The sequence below is a fragment of the Lingula anatina genome, chromosome 8 (genome assembly GCF_051362555.1).
Source record: "Lingula anatina isolate TDL-2025a chromosome 8, LinAna3.0, whole genome shotgun sequence".
Lineage (NCBI taxonomy): Eukaryota > Metazoa > Brachiopoda > Lingulata > Lingulida > Lingulidae > Lingula > Lingula anatina.
In genome coordinates, this window is record NC_141774.1 from 13,247,714 (window position 1) to 13,270,154 (window position 22,441).

The following is a 22,441-nucleotide window of genomic DNA, read 5'->3' on the forward strand; positions in this document are numbered from 1 at the left end:
GGATAAAGAATAATACTGCAAATTCAAATTGTCAGTCCGAAAAGTCTTCAGAGGGCGGGTCGTCGAGGACAATATATGCCTTTGCCGAAGAGTTGTAATTAATGATAAACGGCTGGTAGTTAATGACTTCAATGGGTTATAAATTTCGTAAATACCCTGTAAGAATGTATACATCTTTTCTGAAGATAACCGCCCCTGACCTTAAATGTACGTTTATGTGCTTGGTTGTGCATGTTAGAAATATTCCTTGACAACAAACTAGGTCGGATCGAACTCGGGGTTATCAAATGTAAATAATATCTCGTCATGAGACCAGTCGTTATATAAAACCCACATGTAGGTGAGTGTGAGCGTCTGAACCAAAATACTTGACACTGCCAGGGGTTAAAGCACCTATACAGGGCGTCCATCATGGTGAGAGCGTGGTATCTGGAAAGTGATGCCGGCGGCGTCAAAGTTCTGTCGCAGGAGGATGGCTGGATGGAGTTGCTTGGCGTGGATGAACTGACAGAGAAGACTGGGTTGTTGTTCTGGACGGCAAGTAGATATAACAGATTGTTTTCTTCGTACTGCTGTCGAACTAGACATGAAGTACGTTTTACGTTCTAGTCGGTCAACGTTTTCCCTCGTCCTGCTCTGCCTCTTTTCCACATGCCCTCTTATCCTTAATACGCTTCCCTTCCTTCCTTCCTCCCTCCCCCCTCCCTCTCTCTCTCTCTCTCTCTCTCTCTCTCTCTCTCACACACACACACACACACACACACACACGCACCAACACGTGCGCACACGCGCACACACAACCAAGGCTGCAGGCTGAGGGGGGCAATGGGGGTATGTTTGCATGTTTGTAGGCCCGCCTCTAGACATTTTAGCTTGAATCTACGGACACGCACACGAGCGTACGCTTTCTCTCTCTCTTTTTTTTTTCTCTCTCTCTCTCTCTCATGAAACGACTTTCCTGTATAAAACACAACTTTAAAAACTTCCAGATAGATGTGGACAACATAAAAAACATAAAAGAGAACGAGACGCTGAAGAAGATAAAGCAAGAACGCGGCTACACGTGGGAAGACGACATTGAGATCTCGAAGAGAACTCTTCCAGACTTCGAAGAAAAGGTGAGAGATAAAACGCTGGGCATCTAGCTTAGATTGAAGTGGAGGCGACGTTGAAATAAAAAAGAAAAGCTAATGTAAAAGGGATTGTCGGATGCGTTCCCCGTGCGTCTCTAGCCCAACTCCCCGACATTTTTTTTTTTTTTCCATAACCACTTGAGGATATCTTTGGAAACCACCACTGAACCCAAATCACTAACCTTTTTACTATAATAATTTCTTCTTCAAACAATTAAAATCAGATCTAGAATCACAAACTGCTCTTGAAAAATGTGTGTCTGTTAAGTAATCAAATAAAAAAAATATTTTCTAATAATTTGCTTTTTATAGACGAAGGCTTTCGCCACGGAGCACATGCACCCGGATGAGGAAGTCCGTTTGGTATTGGACGGTACTGGGTTCTTTGACGTCCGCGATCGTGAAGACCGCTGGATACGTCTGCAGTTTCAAAAAGGAGACATGATAGCGCTACCTCCCGGCATGTACCACAGGTTTAACCTCGGTTCAGACGAGGTAGGTTTACATCGTGTGCATGCTGCGTGTGTGTGTGTGTGTGTGTGAGAGAGAGAGAGAGAGAGAGAGAGCTTGTGTGTGTACGTGCGTGAGTTTGTACATGCGTGCGTGAGGGTGTTCGCATGCTTACAGGTACAGTCATTTTAAACGTGTGAGTGTGTGCGACAATATATCTAACTTTTTGCTACCTCAACACGATAACATCATTTTTAAATTAAAATTAAGGAGCACATGTGACCTAGAAAGGTTATCACGAGAGATACGAGAGTCAAATAAAATCGTTCGCTGATAATTTTGAGACCTAGGGCGTAAAATAGGTCGATTTGAAAGTATAGATAACCTGTCCAAACAGATTTTACTTAGACTTGTAGATAAGGTATAAATCGAAGCATTTTAAATTTCGTTAAGTGGTTGTACCGCTTAAGGAATATCAAGACAAATGTCTGGACAAATTTACTGCAAAAATCAACTGAGTAAGAACACTGCGCACTGATGGACGACTCATCTACTAGGTCTTAACAATTTTTCCAAAAATAAAAAGAAGGAAATAGTGCAAAGCCCAATGTGTGAAAGATGTTTTTGTCCTTAATGTTACTCTTAAAGCATATTGTTCTAGTTGCCTTCCTAGTTGTATATTAGTAACCATTTATCTAACCAATTATCATTGATATGTTTCAGGGTTACCTTAAGCTCCACCGTATTTTCTCCACAGTGCCACAGTGGACTGCACACAACCGTATAGCAGACGACTAATCTGCAAGACAAGCCCACACCGAAAAACGTTGCCAAGAGGCTGGTCTTGGACGCGCGGTACATTTTTATGTAAAACATAGGGCTAACTGTTTGAATAATTTTGTTCTTGTTTTGTGGTTGATTGTTTGGTTTTTAAGCCACTTGTTTTAGCAATAATTTTTGATAGAGTGCACGATGTCGGTCTGATAGTTTATTTATTTATTTATTTATTTATTCATTTATTTATCTAACATTGTCGTGAATAATTTAGGCATGAACTTTAAGAATTTACGAAATCCGCAATAATTTAAAGACAATTTCAGTTTTATACATGAATTTCCAAATGTTGTCATTTTGCGGTTTAAGCAGCTCTTAGAGAAAAAAAAAGACCTTATGCATATTATGTAAAAGTTATCTTTGAAAATTAGGCCTATATCTTTTGCATAAACAAATTTTATTATTTTGCGTAATCCATACCGATTTTCACACCACTACTGTACACTTTCTTCAAAGAAAACAACGCCAGGTGGGATACAAAATAACCGCTCTTTACATGTCACATCGTAGTCGTCTTTAAAAGACATCCGTTATAGGAGAACACATAAGTTTACGTACATTATTTTTTATAATCATTATCTATTTGTGAATAATACGATTTAAGTGGGCACATCGCTCCGTTAATGCAGTATTCCAAGAAGAAACCTTGCTTTTCTTGCACGGCAACGGTTTTGAAACCTGTGAAGCAACAGGTTTACAGTAAATTTTAACCGGTTGTGTCTATGCTTGAACTTTTATGTGTGTGTGTGTGTGTGTGTGTGTGTGTGTGTGTGTGTGTGTGTTAATAGATTAGAATTTATAATGTCACCAAACAGGTGCTTGTCTTGCCAACTTTTTAGGCCCAGCGGTTCATCCCAGACAAAAACCGCTCACCCTCTTACACACACACACACACACATACACGCACACACTTGTGCGCGCGGACGCACACACGCCCGCGCACTCACCCACACACGCACACACACACACACACACACGCACACGCACAATTTATTACAGAATTTATCTATCCGCTGCACAAGAATCGTTTGCTTATATTCACATTGATTCCATGAAGTAGCAGTTGATATATCAGTTCACAATTTATGTGGCAGCATGAACTGGGGGGGGGGGGGGGATCGAGATCGTTGCTGATATTAACCGAGATTTCAAATAGTTCTCTAACTAGCTTCCTAGCAAATTGCTGCATAAATATCAGAATGAATAATGCACGGAGACGAAATGAGCCTTAACCCCTGTTTACAAACTGTTGTTAGTAGTTGTGTTTAAGGACGCTTCTTCCAGAACAAAACAAGAAGTTTACATAAATGTATTTTATTATAATATCTTTCTTGTTTTGAATTATAATTTTCGCACAAGTTCTCAATTATCGTTTAATACAACCGGTTGAAGTGAGCACAATCATTCTGTTAATGCAGTATTCCAAGGTTGAGTCTTGCTATCTTGCACGGTGACGACTTGTTTCAAACCTGGAGCGAAACAGATTTACATTGAATTTGAAAGGGTCAAATACGCAGTGATCGCTCTCTCTCCTTCTCTCTCTCTCTCTCTCTCTCTCGCTTTCTCCTTCTCTCTCTCTCTCTCTCTCTCTCTCTCTCTCTGTAAGATTTTGTCAATTGCCCAAAAATATAAATTTGAACTAAATTTTGTTGTTATTCATCCTTTAAAATGGGCTAGAGTTCTACGTTATAAGCAACCATAATTCTAAAGTGTTTGTAAATTGATCATGAATAATACGATGATGGAGCGAAAGATCTTCGTCTTACCTGGAATCCTTTAAGCCCTTCTATAGTTAAGTGCCTGTAAAACAAATGAAATTCAGTCAAGCAAAAATAGTTGAATAAAAAAACAGTCAAGAAAATACGTTAATTTTATTAAAAATATGAAAAGTCACCTCAACATTCAGATCTATGCTGCCATAGGCGAAGTGAAACTTTTAGTTATATTGTTTTAGAAAGTAAGAAAGAAAAAACCTTAATTCTATCCAACGCATTAAACCTAGCTAATTATTTCGATGTATACTGTCAAAGGCGTAGTAAAACTTTGGATAATATTAGTCTACAAAGAGAAAGAAAGAAAGAATAGATTACCCTGGTCAATTTGTCACTGGCGACGCAGTCACACCCACTGCAGGTACAGGAGACGCCGGAGCAGGTATTTCCACAGCATGTACAGGTAGCGGCCAGGGAGGACACGGCATCAGCAAGGCCAGCATTTGTCTCTGAAATTACATGATGGAATTTATTGATACCTGTTAATCTCTCTCTCTCTCTCTCTCTCTCTCTCTCTCTCTCTCCAACACAGAAACACACGCACATACACGTAGTTACACGCAAACATACACAAACGCTCGTACACACCTTATAAAGCTACCCGAAGAATAAACCATAAATTCTTTTTCTGGGTAACTCGAAAGCATTGCGTATTGCAAATAGCGATAGCACATAGAGGCTACAGTGTATTATATGGGACGAGAATGGTCGAGTTATGGAATCGAGACGCTTACGCTCGGTCGCAATGCGCGATGCTTTCGAGTTACGGGGCCCTGATCTACCTTTAAAAGTCTTTCCAAATTTGAATTTCACGTTCTCTAATTATTCAATTTCAACGTCATCATTTTAGTCGGTACTCTTTGTATGTATATGTGAAAAAAAGGTTATCAAATCTAGCGCAAAACAAAGCAAAAATAACATTAAACAATAGAAAAGCTTTCAGGGGGCGCGCAATCCCCTCGGAAAAAGGCAGATCACTCCTCATTATTAACTTATAACTGGAAAACTGCCAACTTTCCTAAGTTATCGTACCTGACATTTCCCGAAAGTTTTAGCACAATTTAAAATTCGACCACAACTTTCTGATATGGCCTTTTAATTAACAAGCAACAAAGGCAAGAATATATCCGCCATGACAGAGGTACTGAAAAACAAAATAGAATAAAATAGGAGAAAAAAATAAATAAAGGTAAATTACCTTGAACAACTACTGCAGCCAGCACCAAAACAACGAGCAGAGCGCAAGTCTTCATTTTTTAGTTCGATTCGCGTTGAACAATATCAAAAGATACCAGTATTCAGATTTCAGAGCGTTCTGATCACCTCCCCAAATTAGGCTGATATTTATACTATTTTTTCCGACCAAATTTAAATACATTTCAAATAATGAAGACAAATGACCATTGTCGTGAGCGTCCAAAATTCGTACCAGGGTTATTATTTTACACCCTTTTACTAAATCGCCTTAAACACGCTATTTCGAATGCCCAGATGTATTTCCGCGTTGTCAGCTGGACATTTCCTGACAGAAACTACTGTATTTATTGGCCTTTACGCGTCACAGATACGGTTCGTGAATTTAATCAGTGCCATTTTACTAAGCATCATATTTGGAATGTACAACTTACACCTTGAATTTATCTTTCATAAACCATTTCTTTCTTCGTTGTTAACTGCCCATTTGTTATCTGTAGCGCAAACTTCGAAAGCATAATTAATATGCCTAACGGGTGATAGGTGCATGAAGTGCGTACGCGTAGACACACACGCAAACTTTCCTGCACGTACTTATTTAAGCTTATCACTACATCACGACAATATAGCGCGTACTTTAAACATAAGGGTTATCTTTGCCTTCAATCCTTATTGTTACTCTTAAATGGCAGCAAGTAAAAAAAACTTGCCTTTGTTGTTGTATGGGTATTTTGTAATTATGATGATGCCATTATAATGTTATCTCAGTGTAATATTTGGTGTAAAATTTCTGGTTTGTCAAATTAAGTACAATAGTACACACCATATCACTCCCATTCTGAAATAATTACATTGGCTGCCTGTGAAGCAGAGGATTGATTTTAAAGTACTTTGTATTATTTTTAAGGCGATCCATTCACAAAGACCATTATATTTATCTGATCTTATCTGTTTTAACTTACCACGGCGGTCCACACGTTTTAATACTGAGAATGATTTAGAGAAGGGGTGCCTCAAAAGTTTTGGAGATCGTGCTTTTATAATCTACGCCCCAAAAGTGTGGAATGGTCTACCAAATTTTATTAGAAAAACAGAAGACTTTGACAATTTTAAATCTCTTTTAAAGACCCACATTTTTAATTCTGTCTATATCTCTTAGTTTTTTTTTTTTTAATATATATATATGTATTTTAATAATATTGATTTTAGTGGTGTAAATTTTAAATGGTTTCCAATGAGAGTCTATGATTAAAATATTGTAGTCATTTTAATGATTTTAGTATATTAGCCATTATTGTAAGGCGCCTTGAGATAGAATGTAAGGCGCCACATAAGAATCTTATTATCATTATTATTATTATTATTATTATTGTGTCAATATAATAAAATTCTTGCCAAATCAGATTTATATATTTCTGATTGAGGTAAACAAATAACCATTGTAAACTTTGCCAGAAATATGTGTCTTATTATTTCGTATTTGTCGTGCTTTAAACATCTGGATCCCTGAAAAAGAAAATGCGAAAAAAAGTATACAGTCGTTTATTTGGTTCAGTCCAATTGAAAAAAAAAGTACTCTGAAAGACAAAGGAAATATTACTAGTTACTATGGTGCTTGGAACTCCACAAGGCAATGGATGTCAAGTGGTGCAAGAAAACTGTCGTCTGTGGATTATAATTTTTTAGTCATAATCCCGTTCACCAATCAAGGTCTCTTGAATACCACGTTAACTTTGGTGTCTCAAGCCGCGTAATTGATAACTGTCCAAAACGGAAAAAGCCACAAGAATTGTCAACAACGTTAACAATAATGATAAAGAAAAGAGAACGCGGTTAATGATTTTCTTTTCTCCGAACTGGCCGTTCTAGCGTATCGCGCTTCCACCAAGTGGCCACTTAATCGCTGATTTACAGATAGCCAAAGAGACAAATTGCATTCCACTGAGTGCAGATTTCATCAGGACATTTTGTCCACTTGTTGACCATATCTCTTTTTAATTGGAACAATGTCATGAAATCCGACCTGGGTTGAGCAGGGCTGTTTTCACAGGTGTCTGCTTCAAGGCGAGGTTATCTCATCATACGCAACTGAGCTGTCTTAACGTAGGTCTGCTATCATTGAGTGCTTTTCTGTATACTTCATTTGTACAATACTTACAACACTACATCTACCATATAAAAACTAGACCCAATGATATCGTGACCGATTGGTTAAAGGTATTAAAGCATGCACCCACTGGCTAACTTGTCCAGTTTTTATGCCCTTCCTGCATGACCAGCACAAACTAATATTAATGAACGCACGCACGAAAGATTGGTCCAAAATGATAGTAAAAATCTTTAAAATGATAAATATCAGGCGTTGGTCTTCTACAGTTTAAGGATTATTACTATTTATTATTTCAGTTACATATACTGGTACTAGTACATGTATATCGTGTTGGCGCACTATAAAATAAATTTTAGGACGATTCGTCTTTTGAATATTTAGCATCTATCTCAATTCCCAATATCATATTTTGCACTGTCGTGTAACTAGTTTTGATGTCAAATTGATTTTTTGGGAAAATTCAATTGCGGGATTTAGCAAAAGCAAGCGGCCTCCAAATCTCGAACCAATAACCTGCATTGTTTCTCCACGTGGTACGGATGATGTTGTAAATGTTTGGGGTGATAGGGGGAGAAGGGGGTTGGCATAACGGAATGGATGCCAGCACGAAAAGTGATCCAAAGTTAATTTGACAGTTCCAAGAAGTGAATAGCAACCGTCAAAAGAGTTATAATGAAGCCCAGTATAATCAACGTTGTGAAAGCCTGGCAATGGTTGACGTATGTATGTTTAGTAGGCCTAGCAGATGAGATGGGAGGGGCAGATTGATTTCTTTTTTTTTTCTTTTTGTGTAAATGTTTTTTGCAAAGACCTTAATATATGTCCCGTAACTGTATGCTCCGACTTTACAATATTTATGAATTTACAATATATACTAGATATAACTGCATAATCTGACCTGACAATATACATGTAGTGTATATAGTGTGATTAACATATTAAGCGTGCAATCACTTTTATAAAAATGAGTTTTTTCATCAAGACAAACATAGTGTTGACATAAAAGGACATAGGTATAACTAAATTCATAAATAACTGCTAAGAAAATAAATAATATAGACAAAAATAAATTCAATGAACGCAGTGAAATCGTTAACATATAGATTTTATCTTTTTTATTCTTGTATTTTTTGTTTTTGTTTTTTTAAATGAAGTAATCTTTTCTGCTTAAGATCTGACGTGTAAGCACTACCTGCAATAGCAAAATGAATGCCAGCACGAAGGTTGAACTGAAGTCAACACGTTCGTTCTGACAAATAATTAATATTCCTGAAACTATCATTTTTAAGCCTAACTCAACTACGACGGCAGAGCGCTGACCCAGGATCTGATGTGATCCTTGCAGCAGTAATAAATTTATTGACGTACACTGTAATAAACTAATTGCTTATAGAAGCAATCGACTAATTCATTACTGACGCAATAACCTCGTTGGTTCCTGACGTAATAAATTTATTACTTAATGACGTTATAAACTGATTCCTTTCTGACGTAAACTCATTGCTTACTGGCGCAATGAACTCGATACTTATTGATGCAATAAACTAATACCATACTAGGGGTATTAACTCATTGCTTACAAACTCAATGAACTAATTCATACGGACATAATAAGTCGTTGCTAACTTGTTAGAAACAAAAGTATTACGTCAGTAAGGATATTAAACAACTCAAATTAATGCATATTGACGTATAATGTTCGTTCAGTGATTTATTCGTTCCTTCCTCAATATGTTATTGAAAAACTCGACACTTGCAGAATATAATGTTATCAAATCTAATTATTTTTTATTAAATATCACTTTCTCGCTTACACAAAATTGCACTGCCCGGATATTTCATTATATAGTCAAGAGCTGTTGCCCTTTCCCCCTTCAAAGTTGGGCTTTGAAAACATTTTAGTCAACGTCAGATCTATACATCACTGTTTATGGCCTTTAAATGATATGTTATTGATATATAAGATATATTGATATTATCAAACGGTATATCATTGGTATATTATATATGGAATTTTGATATAATTAAGTGATATATTATTGATACATATGATATATTGATAAATTAATCACATTTCAGCCTTTTCATTTGTTGAATTTTTGTGAAAGTGGGCCAAAATTGGTTCCCTTACTGGTCACAAGCTAGGTGCAACAGGGGCTAAAGCAAAATCCTTTCTTTGCTGATATTGGTATCAGGGTGACTATGTGAAATTTGTGAACAGTTCAACTGAAGCACTATCCTATCCTTTTTCAATCAGATCTCATCTGCCATGAGTATCATAATGTGTTTGCTCTCTGGAATCATGTCTTGTTCCCCTGCTTGTACTTCTGTCTCCCAAAGCCAATCAGTATAGCAATGCCTGCCACAGCTGCAGAAAAAAACCCAGCACCTGTCAAAAAAGTGTCAACCTGAAATATAAAATAAATTAGTGAAACAAAATCAACAATTAAACAAATGGATTTATAAATTGGAAAAAGTGATGTTATACATGAATAAATGAATTTAAGATATGAAAGAGTCATTATTTTATAAAAAATTAAACCAATGTAGTACTACTACTGGCTAAATATTTTTCCCATCAAATATATTTATTGTGTTAGATGTGACAGTGATCACATGACCACATCTTTGCTGCATTGGGCCATATTCAGAAGTCGATCTGTGAACTAACAGATCCCCAGAATTAATATGTCCAACCCACTTGAAAACTTGTTGCATATTCCATTTATAGAGACTGAATAGATTCCCTGCTGGGATATTAAAATAAGGACACCATAATAAAAAGTTATAAAAGGGGGACAAAGAAATAATAAACAGCCTGGAACTGAAAATAGTTTAATTACAGAAAAATAAACAAAATAAAAATACCTGTTCACTCCACTCCACTCCATATCTACACCAGGCTGCAAAATGTTCACAATTTTTCCAGAGGACATTGTAGCCGATCTCTCCCAGCTTTGACAGAGCCCTCTCCACAATCTCATCACACCGCAAAGGTCTGAAACAAGAGGTTTTAGGTAGATTAATTTGTTCCATGTTACCTGCCCCCTGTAATATATTAATATTACACATTTCAAATATTTAAGTTAGCACTGAGGAATGAATGAATTGTTTTTCTACTAAAATGGATTTTGACTTATGAACAATAGTTAATTAAGCTATCAGGACTGAAAAGAAAAACAATAATTCCATGAATCCTATTATATCACCATTTTAAAGTAACCAGTGGTCATCTAACATGTCTGTATTGACAAGGATGTGTTAACTGCTGTATTTCAACACCATTTACTTTTTTAAACATCAATTAACTAATTGCACATCTTGGTAAAAAAAAAAAGAACGAAAAACTGCAAAAGAAAAATATTTTATCAACATAATAACATCTACCAGTAGTCTACCTACCATAATTGGTATTGGTGTTATGCTAATTACAAACATTTACCTGTGTTTGCGGTCTTTTCCATTGTTTTTGAACGCCTTACTCTCCCCTGCCACATCCCAAAAGAGAGAAACTCGAACAAAAGCCTTCTTTAATTGTACACCACAGGGGCTGCAGAACTTCCCTGGATCCCCTTTGCCATCTTTAATTCCATCATTTTCTCCAGTAAGGTGAACCACTTGCTCATCACCTGAATGTAAATACCCCGGTAGTAATTCTATCATTTAAGTTAATTTAAAATCTCTAATTCAAACCGTTCTATTTTGTGGTGTTGTAAATCTTTCCTTCTGACTCTTACGTGGTGTGTGAACTCCTGCAGTTGATTCTCTACATTAACTGTGGACGTTATGTTTTCAGTTCATTTAAAACGTTTATTTTAGCTTCAGTCTACATGTAGCCTACAGTACAATCTTTGCACCTTAGCGTTAAATGACTTTCGACTACTATCGCTACAAGAAATCTGGTGACATTTTACTAGGAGTGCAACCCCAACTCACCTATATAAACAGCCCAGTGGGAGTACATCGGCCTGTGAAACTCTATCATGTCTCCCGGCTCAAGGGAATCTAACACTGTCTGGTTATGGCGTCGCACAACTTCCATATTTCACCTGTCCTCGGTAATTGTAGCAACAGCTTCTGATCCAAAATTTTCTATCAGTCAGCTAGAGGCTACGGAGAACGGTCTCGCGTACTCCTCGTTACTAACGATGTACTACGATTCGGAAAGATATATACCCTTTGATATCAATATCATGAAAGCAGCGGGAAATCTCACAGCTGCTGGAAGAACCATAATTTGATAAGCAGTTCGAGTACCCGACTTCAACACTCGTAATTGTCTCGTTGTTACCTTGGATATTTAACGACTGGTAAGGGGCCGGTTTCACAAAGCAGTAGTTAGTTAGCGATCGGTAGTTAGCCTCTCGCTAGTTATAGTGCCGTTTCACGAAGCAGTCGCTAGTTCTCTCGCTCGTTATTGTCTCGTTGTTGCCTTGGATATTTAACGACTGGTCAGACCAGTCGCTAACTCTAGAGTTTCATCGTACGCATGCGTAATGAGTGAAATAAAAAGGTTGCTTGGTTACCGTTGTCTGTCGTCTTTGTATCCAATATGGCGGCTACCTTTCTTGCTATCCGTACCGCCAGACGGCAACGTAGACTACGACGTTTTCATGAAAGGCAGAATCTATTAGAATATACACACGATGATGCAATTTACGAGAGTTTGTGCCTAGCTGTGACAAAAAGAGCGGCAAAAAGGTGGTGCAGATTCTTTACGACGACCTCAAAGCAGACGTTCTTATGCATTTCCAGCCACCAAAAATTGGAGAGTTAGTGCTTTCGTGACACTTTTACGCAAGAATTCCACTTCCGGCAGACGGTTTCGAGACTACGGTGAGTAACGAGAGAACTAACGACCGAACTTTACGACTGAACTTAGCGATAAGTTAACTACTGCTTCGTAAAACACTCCTCGAAAATCGCTAAGTTTGCTCGTTAGCGAGGTAGTTTAGTAGTGAGTGGGTAGTTAATTGTTCTAACTAACTACTGCTTCGTGAAACCGGCCCCAATTTTTTTGTCGATCAGCTTAGAGGTTACGGAGAACGGTCTCGCTTTCTTCCCGTTACTAACGATGTCCTTCAATTCAGGAAGTTATATACCCCTTGATAAACCCTAATTTGATAAGTAGTTCGCGTTCACTACAACGTAGGTCAGCCATCTTGGAATTTCCCGGACTATTATAAGCTCTGACGTCATCGGTAATTTTTGCCTGTAATTCGAAACCAGATCATAGGCATACTTTAAATTAAAGCTATTGTTCATTACTTTTATTCAGTGACTTATTTTGCGCCGACTTATTAGAATTGATTTGACATAGTAAATGAAAAAAAAAAATCGAAAACGGGGAACGAAAAGAATAAATGATAAACGTTTTAAACCCCAATATAGAGGTGCATTTCATATGCTGAAGTGTCAAAAATGAATGTTCCCCAGAAAAAAATTCGCAGAATGTTTCATCTTACCCAAGCAGTTGGTGCAATAGAGAGACTAAATTAAACTTGAGGGGAGACTTGGAATATGGAACGCCATTCACGCAAAAAATGCAGACGTCAATTCAACAATCTATCGGCACTATTTAACAGTCAAAACCTACTTTAACTCTCTAAACTTAATTCTACTAAATTAGTTTTGGCCATTTTAATCATTCGTCAAAATCTAACAATCAATAAACGATTTAAAAGTCAGTTACCGCAACTCAACAATCAGTTACCGCAACTCAACAATCAGTTGCAGCAACTCAACAATCAGTTACTGCAAACGGTCATTCGCGGACTTAACACCAGATGGCGCGCGCGCACCGTCAGCGATATGAAACGTCCTTGACCTTTTCCATGTTTTCAATTCCGCATAGCACGAACAATACGTGGTGCCTCGATTTGAAACCATACAGCTTTTGTGTTTTTAATCTCCAAATACTTAAAAAAATCAATAAAGCTAATAAATAGGCCATCGACAAGAACCTATTATATCGTATCTTTTATATTGGTTATTATTACATATAACAATAATAAACGAGTCGCCTTTTGATGTACGCTTGGCTATAACCTCTATTAAAAAATATCCATTTTTATGAGATTCGTATTGTTTGGTTCCATTGCCTCGCTTTCAAAAATTAGAACAATTGTACGTCATTTTTAGGTCACCGGCTTTGTAAAGCCTGGCTTAATTCGTTGAGAATGCGCTCTAAGTCTTCATGTAGGCCTGCACTTTGAACATTAAGGTACGGATGTACCCAAATAGGGCCTATAGCTAAAAATCGTCATTTTTGGTTTTTTATGTCTAATTATTGGTTAAATGTGTATCTAACGTTTAACAGAATAAAATTTTTACATTTTGAACAAAAAATATGTTTTTTTCTGAGGATTCTGATGCTGCACACATCGGCACCAGTGGCCTGGTCTATGCCCCGCCTTCGTTGTCAAGGGCCGTTGGCATGGGTAAACTCGGTGGGCGGACCTTAGCAGCATCAGCACGTCTAGGGAAACAATAGAACAGGGATGCGCCATGCCCCTTTGTCATAAACAGCGCTTGGCAAAGCAGTGCCTATTGTTCCGCTTAAGCTGTTTTGATAGTCGCTCTTGATTGTGATCAGCGCTAAGATGAATCTTTTCCGACACATTGGATTTGCTCGAAATACGCGTTCTCCCTTGAATATTGCTTGTTGTTACACGTGCTCTTTCGATTTTCTGTTAACTTTTTGAGATACGCAAAAAAAAAAGAAGAAAATCCCGTTGTTTGCTACCCGTGACAACAATCGTCATACTTTCTATCCATTTTCGACAACAGCTCGATGCAGTTGTTAGATTTTAAAAATCTGAACATGGGCGTAACTAGGCATACGCACGGATGCACTGTGCGTACAATTTTTTGGCCAACCATGGTATTATTTCATATAAATTTAGTGTATTTTTCACGGAATATAAAGAAATCCTCTGCTTATTAAAGTCACCTGTAGGAACAAATCCTCTGTATCAATTGTATAGGAACAATTATTCTGACACCCCCCTCCCCCCCGTCTTGCGTACTTTTATTGAACTGAGGTAAACAATGCCTGAAACCTTGACAAGTTTTATCTTAATCGTCCATCTAACTGGAACTTCCTTTACCTCTTAATTGGAGGGTTCAGTGGCCCACAACTCTCCTGAAGCCTTGCTGGCGATATTTAGCTCAGGTAAAAATCTACCTGAGTGTTATTTTCAAAGAGCAGCTCCCGCAACCCTGAGGGCACTAGATAAAATCTGGACACCAGGTTTTATAAGGAGCTAGAGAAACAAAGGAATGATTTTTCCTGCAAAGCGTCAAAGAATTTTGAAACGGAATTGACCCAGCTTTTTTCTTCAACAATTATCGCAGAATTTTTCCTGGCTCACCCAACTTTAGACATTTCCTCTAACAAAACCTTTTTGGTTGCGTCTATTTCTTGTTGTTGATGGTCCGATCAGCGTCCTGTAACACGACCGTGTTTTCGAACCATTTTTCGCTTGGCGAATGTAGACAAGACCGCCTGCGATGCTGCTATTGTGTGCATATCCTAGAGCGCATCCCTAACACTTTCCCCGACGGCAATTGACGTGGCCACTGATTGCTTGAGTTATTAGGGCTTACTTGATTGCCTGTCAATCATTCTGGCACTGCTAGCGGTAACCCCTTGAAGTTACTAACAGGAGGTGAGATTGATACAAAAATAAGATTTTCTGACATCCAAATGCATGCAAACAAGCTAATTTCAACCGGCAATAGAGTACCAATCTTCGCGATCGTCAGAACGATAACAGGTAAAGCTGTCAACAATTTAATTTGCTTATTTGGACAATTAACCTCCCTGAAAGGGTTTTTGCTCGTTTTCTTTGCTTTCAATATTGACGAGATAGCGTTATCTTAGCAAGCTATAAATGTCTACCTGTACACCTGAGGGAGACCAAATTCGCCATGCTAATTATGAAAAGTATGCACTATTCGATTGATCCTCTCTTTTCTCATTTATAGACTTTGAAAGTGAAAATTCCCTAATATTTTGATGTAATTTCACGTTTTTATAGATAAAATCAACAATAAGTGTCTGAAGAAAAACCCCTGACTCCATGCTGCAGTACTTTGTTCAAGTGTTATAATGCCATCAAAAGCAAGTTTAAAGCTGTCCAGGTGCCTGAGAAAATCAGGTGTAGAAAAATGGTGTTTTTGTCCCCAAAATCCCAATATTACGTCACACGATGAAGTTAGAGCTGTGTTCCAAGCATAATTAGATATTTTGAAGATACATTAAATGAATGTGACAGGAATAAAAAAGCCAAGACCTTTATTTTAAGAGAAAATCTCAAACCTACATCCCCACCTTAAGGTTAAATGTTTCAAGTATCGCAACAAAAATCTTATGACATTTATGTGATAGATACAATACGAGTCGCCGAGCTGTACGTGAAATATTACGAGTGTATTGGCGAGCCGCAGGCGAGACAATACACGAGTAATTTTCACGTACAGCTCGGCGACAAGCGTTGTATCTGGCTTAAACCACGGCCTCTGATTGGCTTCCACACTAGTAATGCAACAGACCATGGAACGCACTCGCGATCGTACATGACGTGCTTGTATGTCGAATACAGCACGGCCGAGTCTTTTGTTCTACGCGCTAGCCGTGGTTTAAAAGGTGTTAAAACCAATCACTCGCCTATATAAACGGCCCAGTGCGAGTAACGACCCCTGTCAAACTCTATCAAGTCCCCCGGCTCAAGGGAATCTAACCATGTCATATTTCACCTGTCCTCGGTAATTGTAGCAAGCGCTTCTGATCCAAAATGCTATGACGCTCAGCTAGGAGCTACAGAAAACGGCCTCCCTTACTCACAATTACTAACAATGTCTTTGATATCAAGATAATAAATGCAAAGAGAAATTTCACAGCAGATGGCAAAATCGATATCATTGATAATTAATTCGCTCTCCTGGCTTTAACGAATGTCAACTATCTGATACGGGACTAATTTATGCTCTGACATTATCGGTTATCATTGCTTACTGCCCGCTATTTGAAAGGATCAAAGCTTTCCTTAGAAATCTTGAGCTACTATTCATTACTATTATTCATTTCACTTTTTGCGGGGAACTTATTATAATTATCATCATATCTGTATTCTATATAATTGATTCATGAAATGTTGGTCTCCAAGTTAAAACATATTTCAAAAAGAAAGGAAACGCCAGAAAATTTCGCTTTTCTATTTCACCGACTTGGTCCTACAGGGTGTACATTGAGCTGTTTCCTTCAATATTCCTTTATAGGGAAGACATTTCAGAATAGACGCCAGCACGAAAAGTGATCCGAAGTTAATTTGACAGTTCCGAGAAGTGAATAGCAACCGTCAAAAGAGTTATATACTGAAGCCAGGCTAATCAACGTTGTGAAAGCCTGACACGAAGTTGACGTATGTATGCTTAGTCCCAGATGAGCTGGGAAAGGCAAAATAATTTCATTTTTTTCTTTTTGTATTAACGCTTTTTGCAAATACCTCAATATGTCCAGTAACCATATACTCTGACTTCACAATATATACTTGCTTTGACTGCATAATTTGACCTAACAATAGGGCCTATATTGTGTTATTATAATATTAAGCATACAATCACTATTTTGAAAATGAGTTTTTTATCAGAACAGATAGCATGGCTGCATAAAAGAACATAGGTAGGCCTCTGTCTAAAATTATAAATAACTACAAAGAAAATGAGTAATATAGACGAAAATTAATAACATGAGTAGACTACACTGAAATCGTAAACATACAGATGAAACTTTTTTTTTATTTTTGATGTTTTTTTTTTCGGTTTTATATAAAGTATTTTTTTTCCGATTGAGGTCGGACGTTTAAGCCATATATGCTACAACAAAATGAATGGTAACACTGAAGTCAACATGTCTGTTCTTATCAACATTTATTATTATGCCTCTCACTATCATTTTTTAGATATAATTAAAATACAAGGGCAGAACCGACCCAGGATCTTATCAGATATAATCAACAAAAAAAAAACCCACTGACGCCATCAACTAATTGATTACTGGTGTAATAAACCAGTAGTTTACTGACGTAATTGACTCTTTACTTATACTAACGTAACGAATTATTTATTCACTGACGTAATGAAACAAATTAATTCCTTACTGTTCAAAGCCTATCCAAACAAGCAATGCATATTTTACGAATGTAAAACACATTTAAAGCATCGACCCATGAAGTGTGGGTCCTATGGTCTATTGAACTCGACATCATCCACTTTTTCATGTTACGTCTGACCATGTCTATACGCAGGAACGAATTTCGTTTTCAGTTATTCATATTGTTTTCATAATGTGCTTGCATGGTATATTTGTATTCAATTAACATGACATTATGTAATGCATTCTCTTCCTTGGGGTTAAATATTTTTACAAACAATTTCGTGATCGCTGCTGATATTAACAAATAATTCACTTTATTCTTATATATGTTTATAAGGGTTAACATCTTAAATTAACGCATATTGAGGTATACTGCTGGTTTATTGATTTGTTCGTTATTTCTTGAATATGTTAATGAAGAACTCAACACTTTCAGAGATATCAAGTCCAAGTATTTTTTATCAAAAATAACTTTGTTACTACTACAAAAATGGACTGCTTGGTATTGCATTATAGTCAAGAGCAGTTGCCCTTTCCCACCTTTAAAGATGGGCTTTGGCAACATTTCGCAGTCAACATCAGATCCATACATCACTGTTTATGACCTTTAAATGATATGTTATTGATGTATTATATATTATATATCGATATTATTAAATGATATATATATATATGCTATTTGATATATTAATGATATATTACTGCAGCCTTTTCTTTGCTACATATTTGTGAGATTGGGCAAAAAAAATTGGTCCCCACGTGGTCACAAGCTCGGTTCAACAGGGGCTTAGGCAATATGCTTTCTTTGCTGACCTGGTCACCAAGTCAATAAAAACCAGTCAAATACGTGAACAGTGTAATTGAGGCAATATCCTATCTTTTCTGAATCAGATCTCATCTGGCATGAGTATCAAAATGTGTTTGCTCTCTGGAATCATGTCTTGTTCTCCTTCTTGTTTTTATGTTTGTGATAAACGTACCCTGCACCAGCGACCGCTGCAGCGCCAGTCAAACAAACAGCTGTCCTTAGCCAAAAGTTATCTGCCTGAAAAATCAAATAAATCAATAAAACAAAATAATTGATTAAACAAATGAATGGATTTTTCATCAAACAATTAAATGATCTGTTTGAATATTTTTCCAGTCATATATTTAAAACAAACTTCACAATTATAATTAAACTTACTGTAACATTTACAAACTGCTGTAGATGTGACAGCAAAAATATGTTCATTGCATTAGATGTGACAGTGAGATTTCTTTATTGTGTTAGATGCGACTGTGATCACAACATTAGTTATGACAGCAAAATTGAACAATTTTCTGCATGCCAAAATGACTCTCTGAGTGCACCTATACAATAAAGAACAGACGACAAAAACTGACAATAGGTGAACTGAGAGGTGCATGGATGGAAGAAGGGATAAAAAGGACAGATGTAAAGACATGAGACAGACACACAGACAGAGACAAACACACACACACACACAGAACACAGACACACACACACACACACAGAACACAGACACACATACACACACACACACACAGAACACAGACACACACACACACACAGAACACACACACACACACACACACAGACACACACAGACACACACACACACACAGAACACAGACAGACACAGACACAGACACAGACACACACACACACACACACAGACACACACACACACAGAACACAGACAGACACAGACACACACACACACAGAACACAGACAGACACAGACACACACACACACACACACACACAGAACACAGACAGACACAGACACAGACACACACACACACACACACACAGAACACAGACACACACACACACACAGTACACAGACAGACACAGACACACACACACACACAGAACACAGACACACACACACACAGAACACAGACACACATACACACACACACACAGAACACAGACACACACACACACACACACACACAGAACACACACACACACAGACACACACATACACACACAGACACACACACACACACACAGAACACAGACAGACACAGACACAGACACACACACAGAACACAGACAGACACAGACACACACACACACACAGAACACAGACACACACACACACAGAACACAGACAGACACAGACAGTACACAGACAGACACAGACACACACACACAGAACACAGACAGACACAGACATACACACACAGACACACACACACACACACACACAGAACACAGACAGACACAGACACACACACACACAGAACACAGACAGACACAGACACACACACACACACAGAACACAGACAGACACAGACACACACACACAGACACACACACACACACACACACAGAACACAGACAGACACAGACACAGACACACACACACACAGAACACAGACAGACACAGACACACACACACACACAGAACACAGACACACACACACACACAGAACACAGACAGACACAGACAGTACACAGACAGACACAGACACACACACACAGAACACAGACAGACACAGACATACACACACAGACACACACACACACACACACAGAACACAGACAGACACAGACACACACACACACAGAACACAGACAGACACAGACACACACACACACACACACACACACACAGAACACAGACAGACACAGACACAGACACACACACACACACACACAGACACACACACACACAGAACACAGAACACAGACAGACACAGACATACATAAAGATAGACAGACAGAGAGAACACAAATAGTAGAAATTAAATGAAATAATAATAAGTGCACCACACTGAGAAGTTATAAAAGGCGAACAAAGAAATGATAAAGAAATCAGGACCTGAAATGAAGAAAAATAAAAATAAGAAAATAAGAAAATAAAAAAAAAATACCTGTTCACTCCACTCTACACCATATCTACACCAGGATGCAAAATGTTCGCAATTTTTCCAGAGGACATTGTATCCATAATCTCCCAGCTTTGATAGAGCCCTCTCCACGATCTCATCACATCTCGCAGGTCTGAAACAACAAAATTTGGGTGAGATGAATTTGTTCCACATTATCCAGTGGTCATCTAACATGTCTGTATTGGCATGGATGTGTTAACTGCTGTATCTTAACACCATTTACTTTTTTAAACATCAGTTTTCTAGTTGCACATCTTCACAAAACAAAAAATAAATAAATGAATACTTCATCAACATAATAATATCTATTAGTATTCTACCTACCACAAACATTTACCTGTGTTTGCGATCTTTTCCATTGTTTTTGAATGCCTTACTCTCCCCCGCCACATCCCAGAAGGGAGAGACTTGAACAAAAGCCTTCTTTAATTGTACACCACAGGGGCTGCAGAACTTCCCTGGATCACCTTTGCCATCTTTTATTCCGTCATTTTCTCCAGTAAGGTGGATTACTTTCTCATCACCTGAATGTAAATATCAATTTTGTCATTAATTTAATTAATTTAAAATCTCTACTTCAAACCGCTCTTTTTTGTGGTATTGTAAAAGATCTAAAAATCAATCTTTTTACTGACATCACGTACACGTGTGTGCTCAGTTGACTCACTACATTTACTGTGGCCGTTATGTTTTAAGTGCATACACGTTTATTCTAGCTTCAGTCTACAACTACGCCAGCAAAATGAGCACATTAGCGTGAGACATTTTAAGGTGTTACCCCCCCCCCCCCCCCACACTCACCCATATAAACAGCCCAGTGAGAGTACATCGACCTGTGAAACTCTATCATGTCTCCCGGCTCAAGGGAAGCTAACACTGTTTGGTTATGGCGTCGCACAACTTCCATATTTCACCTATCCTCGGTAATTGTAGCAAATTAACAGCTTCTGATCCAAAATTTATTGTCGATCAGCTTACAGGTTACGGAGAACGGTCTTGCTTACTTCCCGTTACTAACGATGTCCTTCAATTCGGGAAGTTATATACCCCTTGATAACAATATCGTGAAAGCAGCGGGAAATCCCACAGCTGCAGGAAAATATACATAATTTGTTGAGTAGTCCGCGTGCCTGACTTCAACGTAGGTCAGCCATCTTGGAATTCCCCGGACTATTTTTAGCTCTGACGTCATCGGTAATTTTTGCCTGTAATTCGAAACCAGATCAAAGCTCTACTTTGAATTATAAAGCTTTTGTTCATCACTTTTATTCAACAGCTTATTTTGCGTATGACTGCAATCATATTTACGAAAAGAATAAATGATAACCGTTTTTAAAACACCAAACCCCAATATAGAGGCGCATTTCATATGCTGAAGTGTCAAAAACGTAGGCCTATGTTCCCCAGAAAAATTGTCAGAAAGTTTCATCTTACCCAAGTAGTTGGTGCAACAGAAAATGCGCTAGACATCTTACGTAAATTTATGCTCAGGCTGTAGTGATATCTTTCAGTTCAATTTCATAATTCAAATCTGATTGGCTTTAGTCTTTTCTAAATGTACATAATGCCTTTTTTTCAACTTTGTCATAACTATAACAGTCTCAGTACATTATATCCTATTTCTTTTGCTATTGTTTTCATTTCATAATGAAAACGATGAACGCAAGGATTATCAGAATTGTCACAACCTTAAAACATTTCAACAGCTGAAACAATTAAAAACGTATATATATATATTCGTTTGTTTTATTTATTTACTTATAGCACATTTATCAATGCAAAATTGTAAAACAGAAAACAAGTGCCGATTTGTGAGGTGTCCATACTTCTGGTAGAAAATACTATAGTAGATGGGTGAGTTTGTGTGTGTGTGTGTGGGGGG

The 22,441-nt window shown here is 37.8% G+C and overlaps 3 protein-coding genes and 1 long non-coding RNA gene across 4 annotated transcripts; 1 reads left to right on the forward strand and 3 right to left on the reverse strand.

The window, feature by feature from the left end:
- Positions 1–136: 136 nt before the first annotated feature.
- On the forward strand, positions 137–2,774 carry LOC106159202 (acireductone dioxygenase). The gene is made up of 4 exons (XM_086994106.1): positions 137–541; positions 994–1,118; positions 1,446–1,628; positions 2,307–2,774. The coding sequence occupies exons 1-4, from the start codon at positions 412–414 to the stop codon at positions 2,379–2,381; spliced, it is 513 nt and encodes a 170-aa protein (XP_086850232.1). The 5' UTR covers positions 137–411; the 3' UTR covers positions 2,382–2,774.
- Positions 2,775–3,715: 941 nt separating this feature from the next.
- LOC106159201 (uncharacterized) lies at positions 3,716–5,571 on the reverse strand. The gene is made up of 4 exons (XR_015330801.1): positions 5,388–5,571; positions 4,508–4,638; positions 4,184–4,217; positions 3,716–3,886 (listed from the first exon to the last, which is right to left on the reverse strand). It is a non-coding gene; the product is annotated as an uncharacterized LOC106159201 (long non-coding RNA).
- Positions 5,572–9,178: 3,607 nt separating this feature from the next.
- On the reverse strand, positions 9,179–12,448 carry LOC147760386 (phospholipase A and acyltransferase 3-like). The gene is made up of 4 exons (XM_086994468.1): positions 11,430–12,448; positions 10,936–11,122; positions 10,362–10,491; positions 9,179–9,901 (listed from the first exon to the last, which is right to left on the reverse strand). The coding sequence occupies exons 1-4, from the start codon at positions 11,533–11,535 to the stop codon at positions 9,794–9,796; spliced, it is 531 nt and encodes a 176-aa protein (XP_086850594.1). The 5' UTR covers positions 11,536–12,448; the 3' UTR covers positions 9,179–9,793.
- A 4,961-nt stretch (positions 12,449–17,409) lies between these two features.
- Positions 17,410–21,866, reverse strand: LOC147760387 (phospholipase A and acyltransferase 3-like). Its single transcript, XM_087019434.1, has 4 exons — positions 21,361–21,866; positions 20,897–21,083; positions 20,542–20,671; positions 17,410–18,697 (listed from the first exon to the last, which is right to left on the reverse strand). The coding sequence occupies exons 1-4, from the start codon at positions 21,464–21,466 to the stop codon at positions 18,587–18,589; spliced, it is 534 nt and encodes a 177-aa protein (XP_086875560.1). The 5' UTR covers positions 21,467–21,866; the 3' UTR covers positions 17,410–18,586.
- Positions 21,867–22,441: the final 575 nt, after the last annotated feature.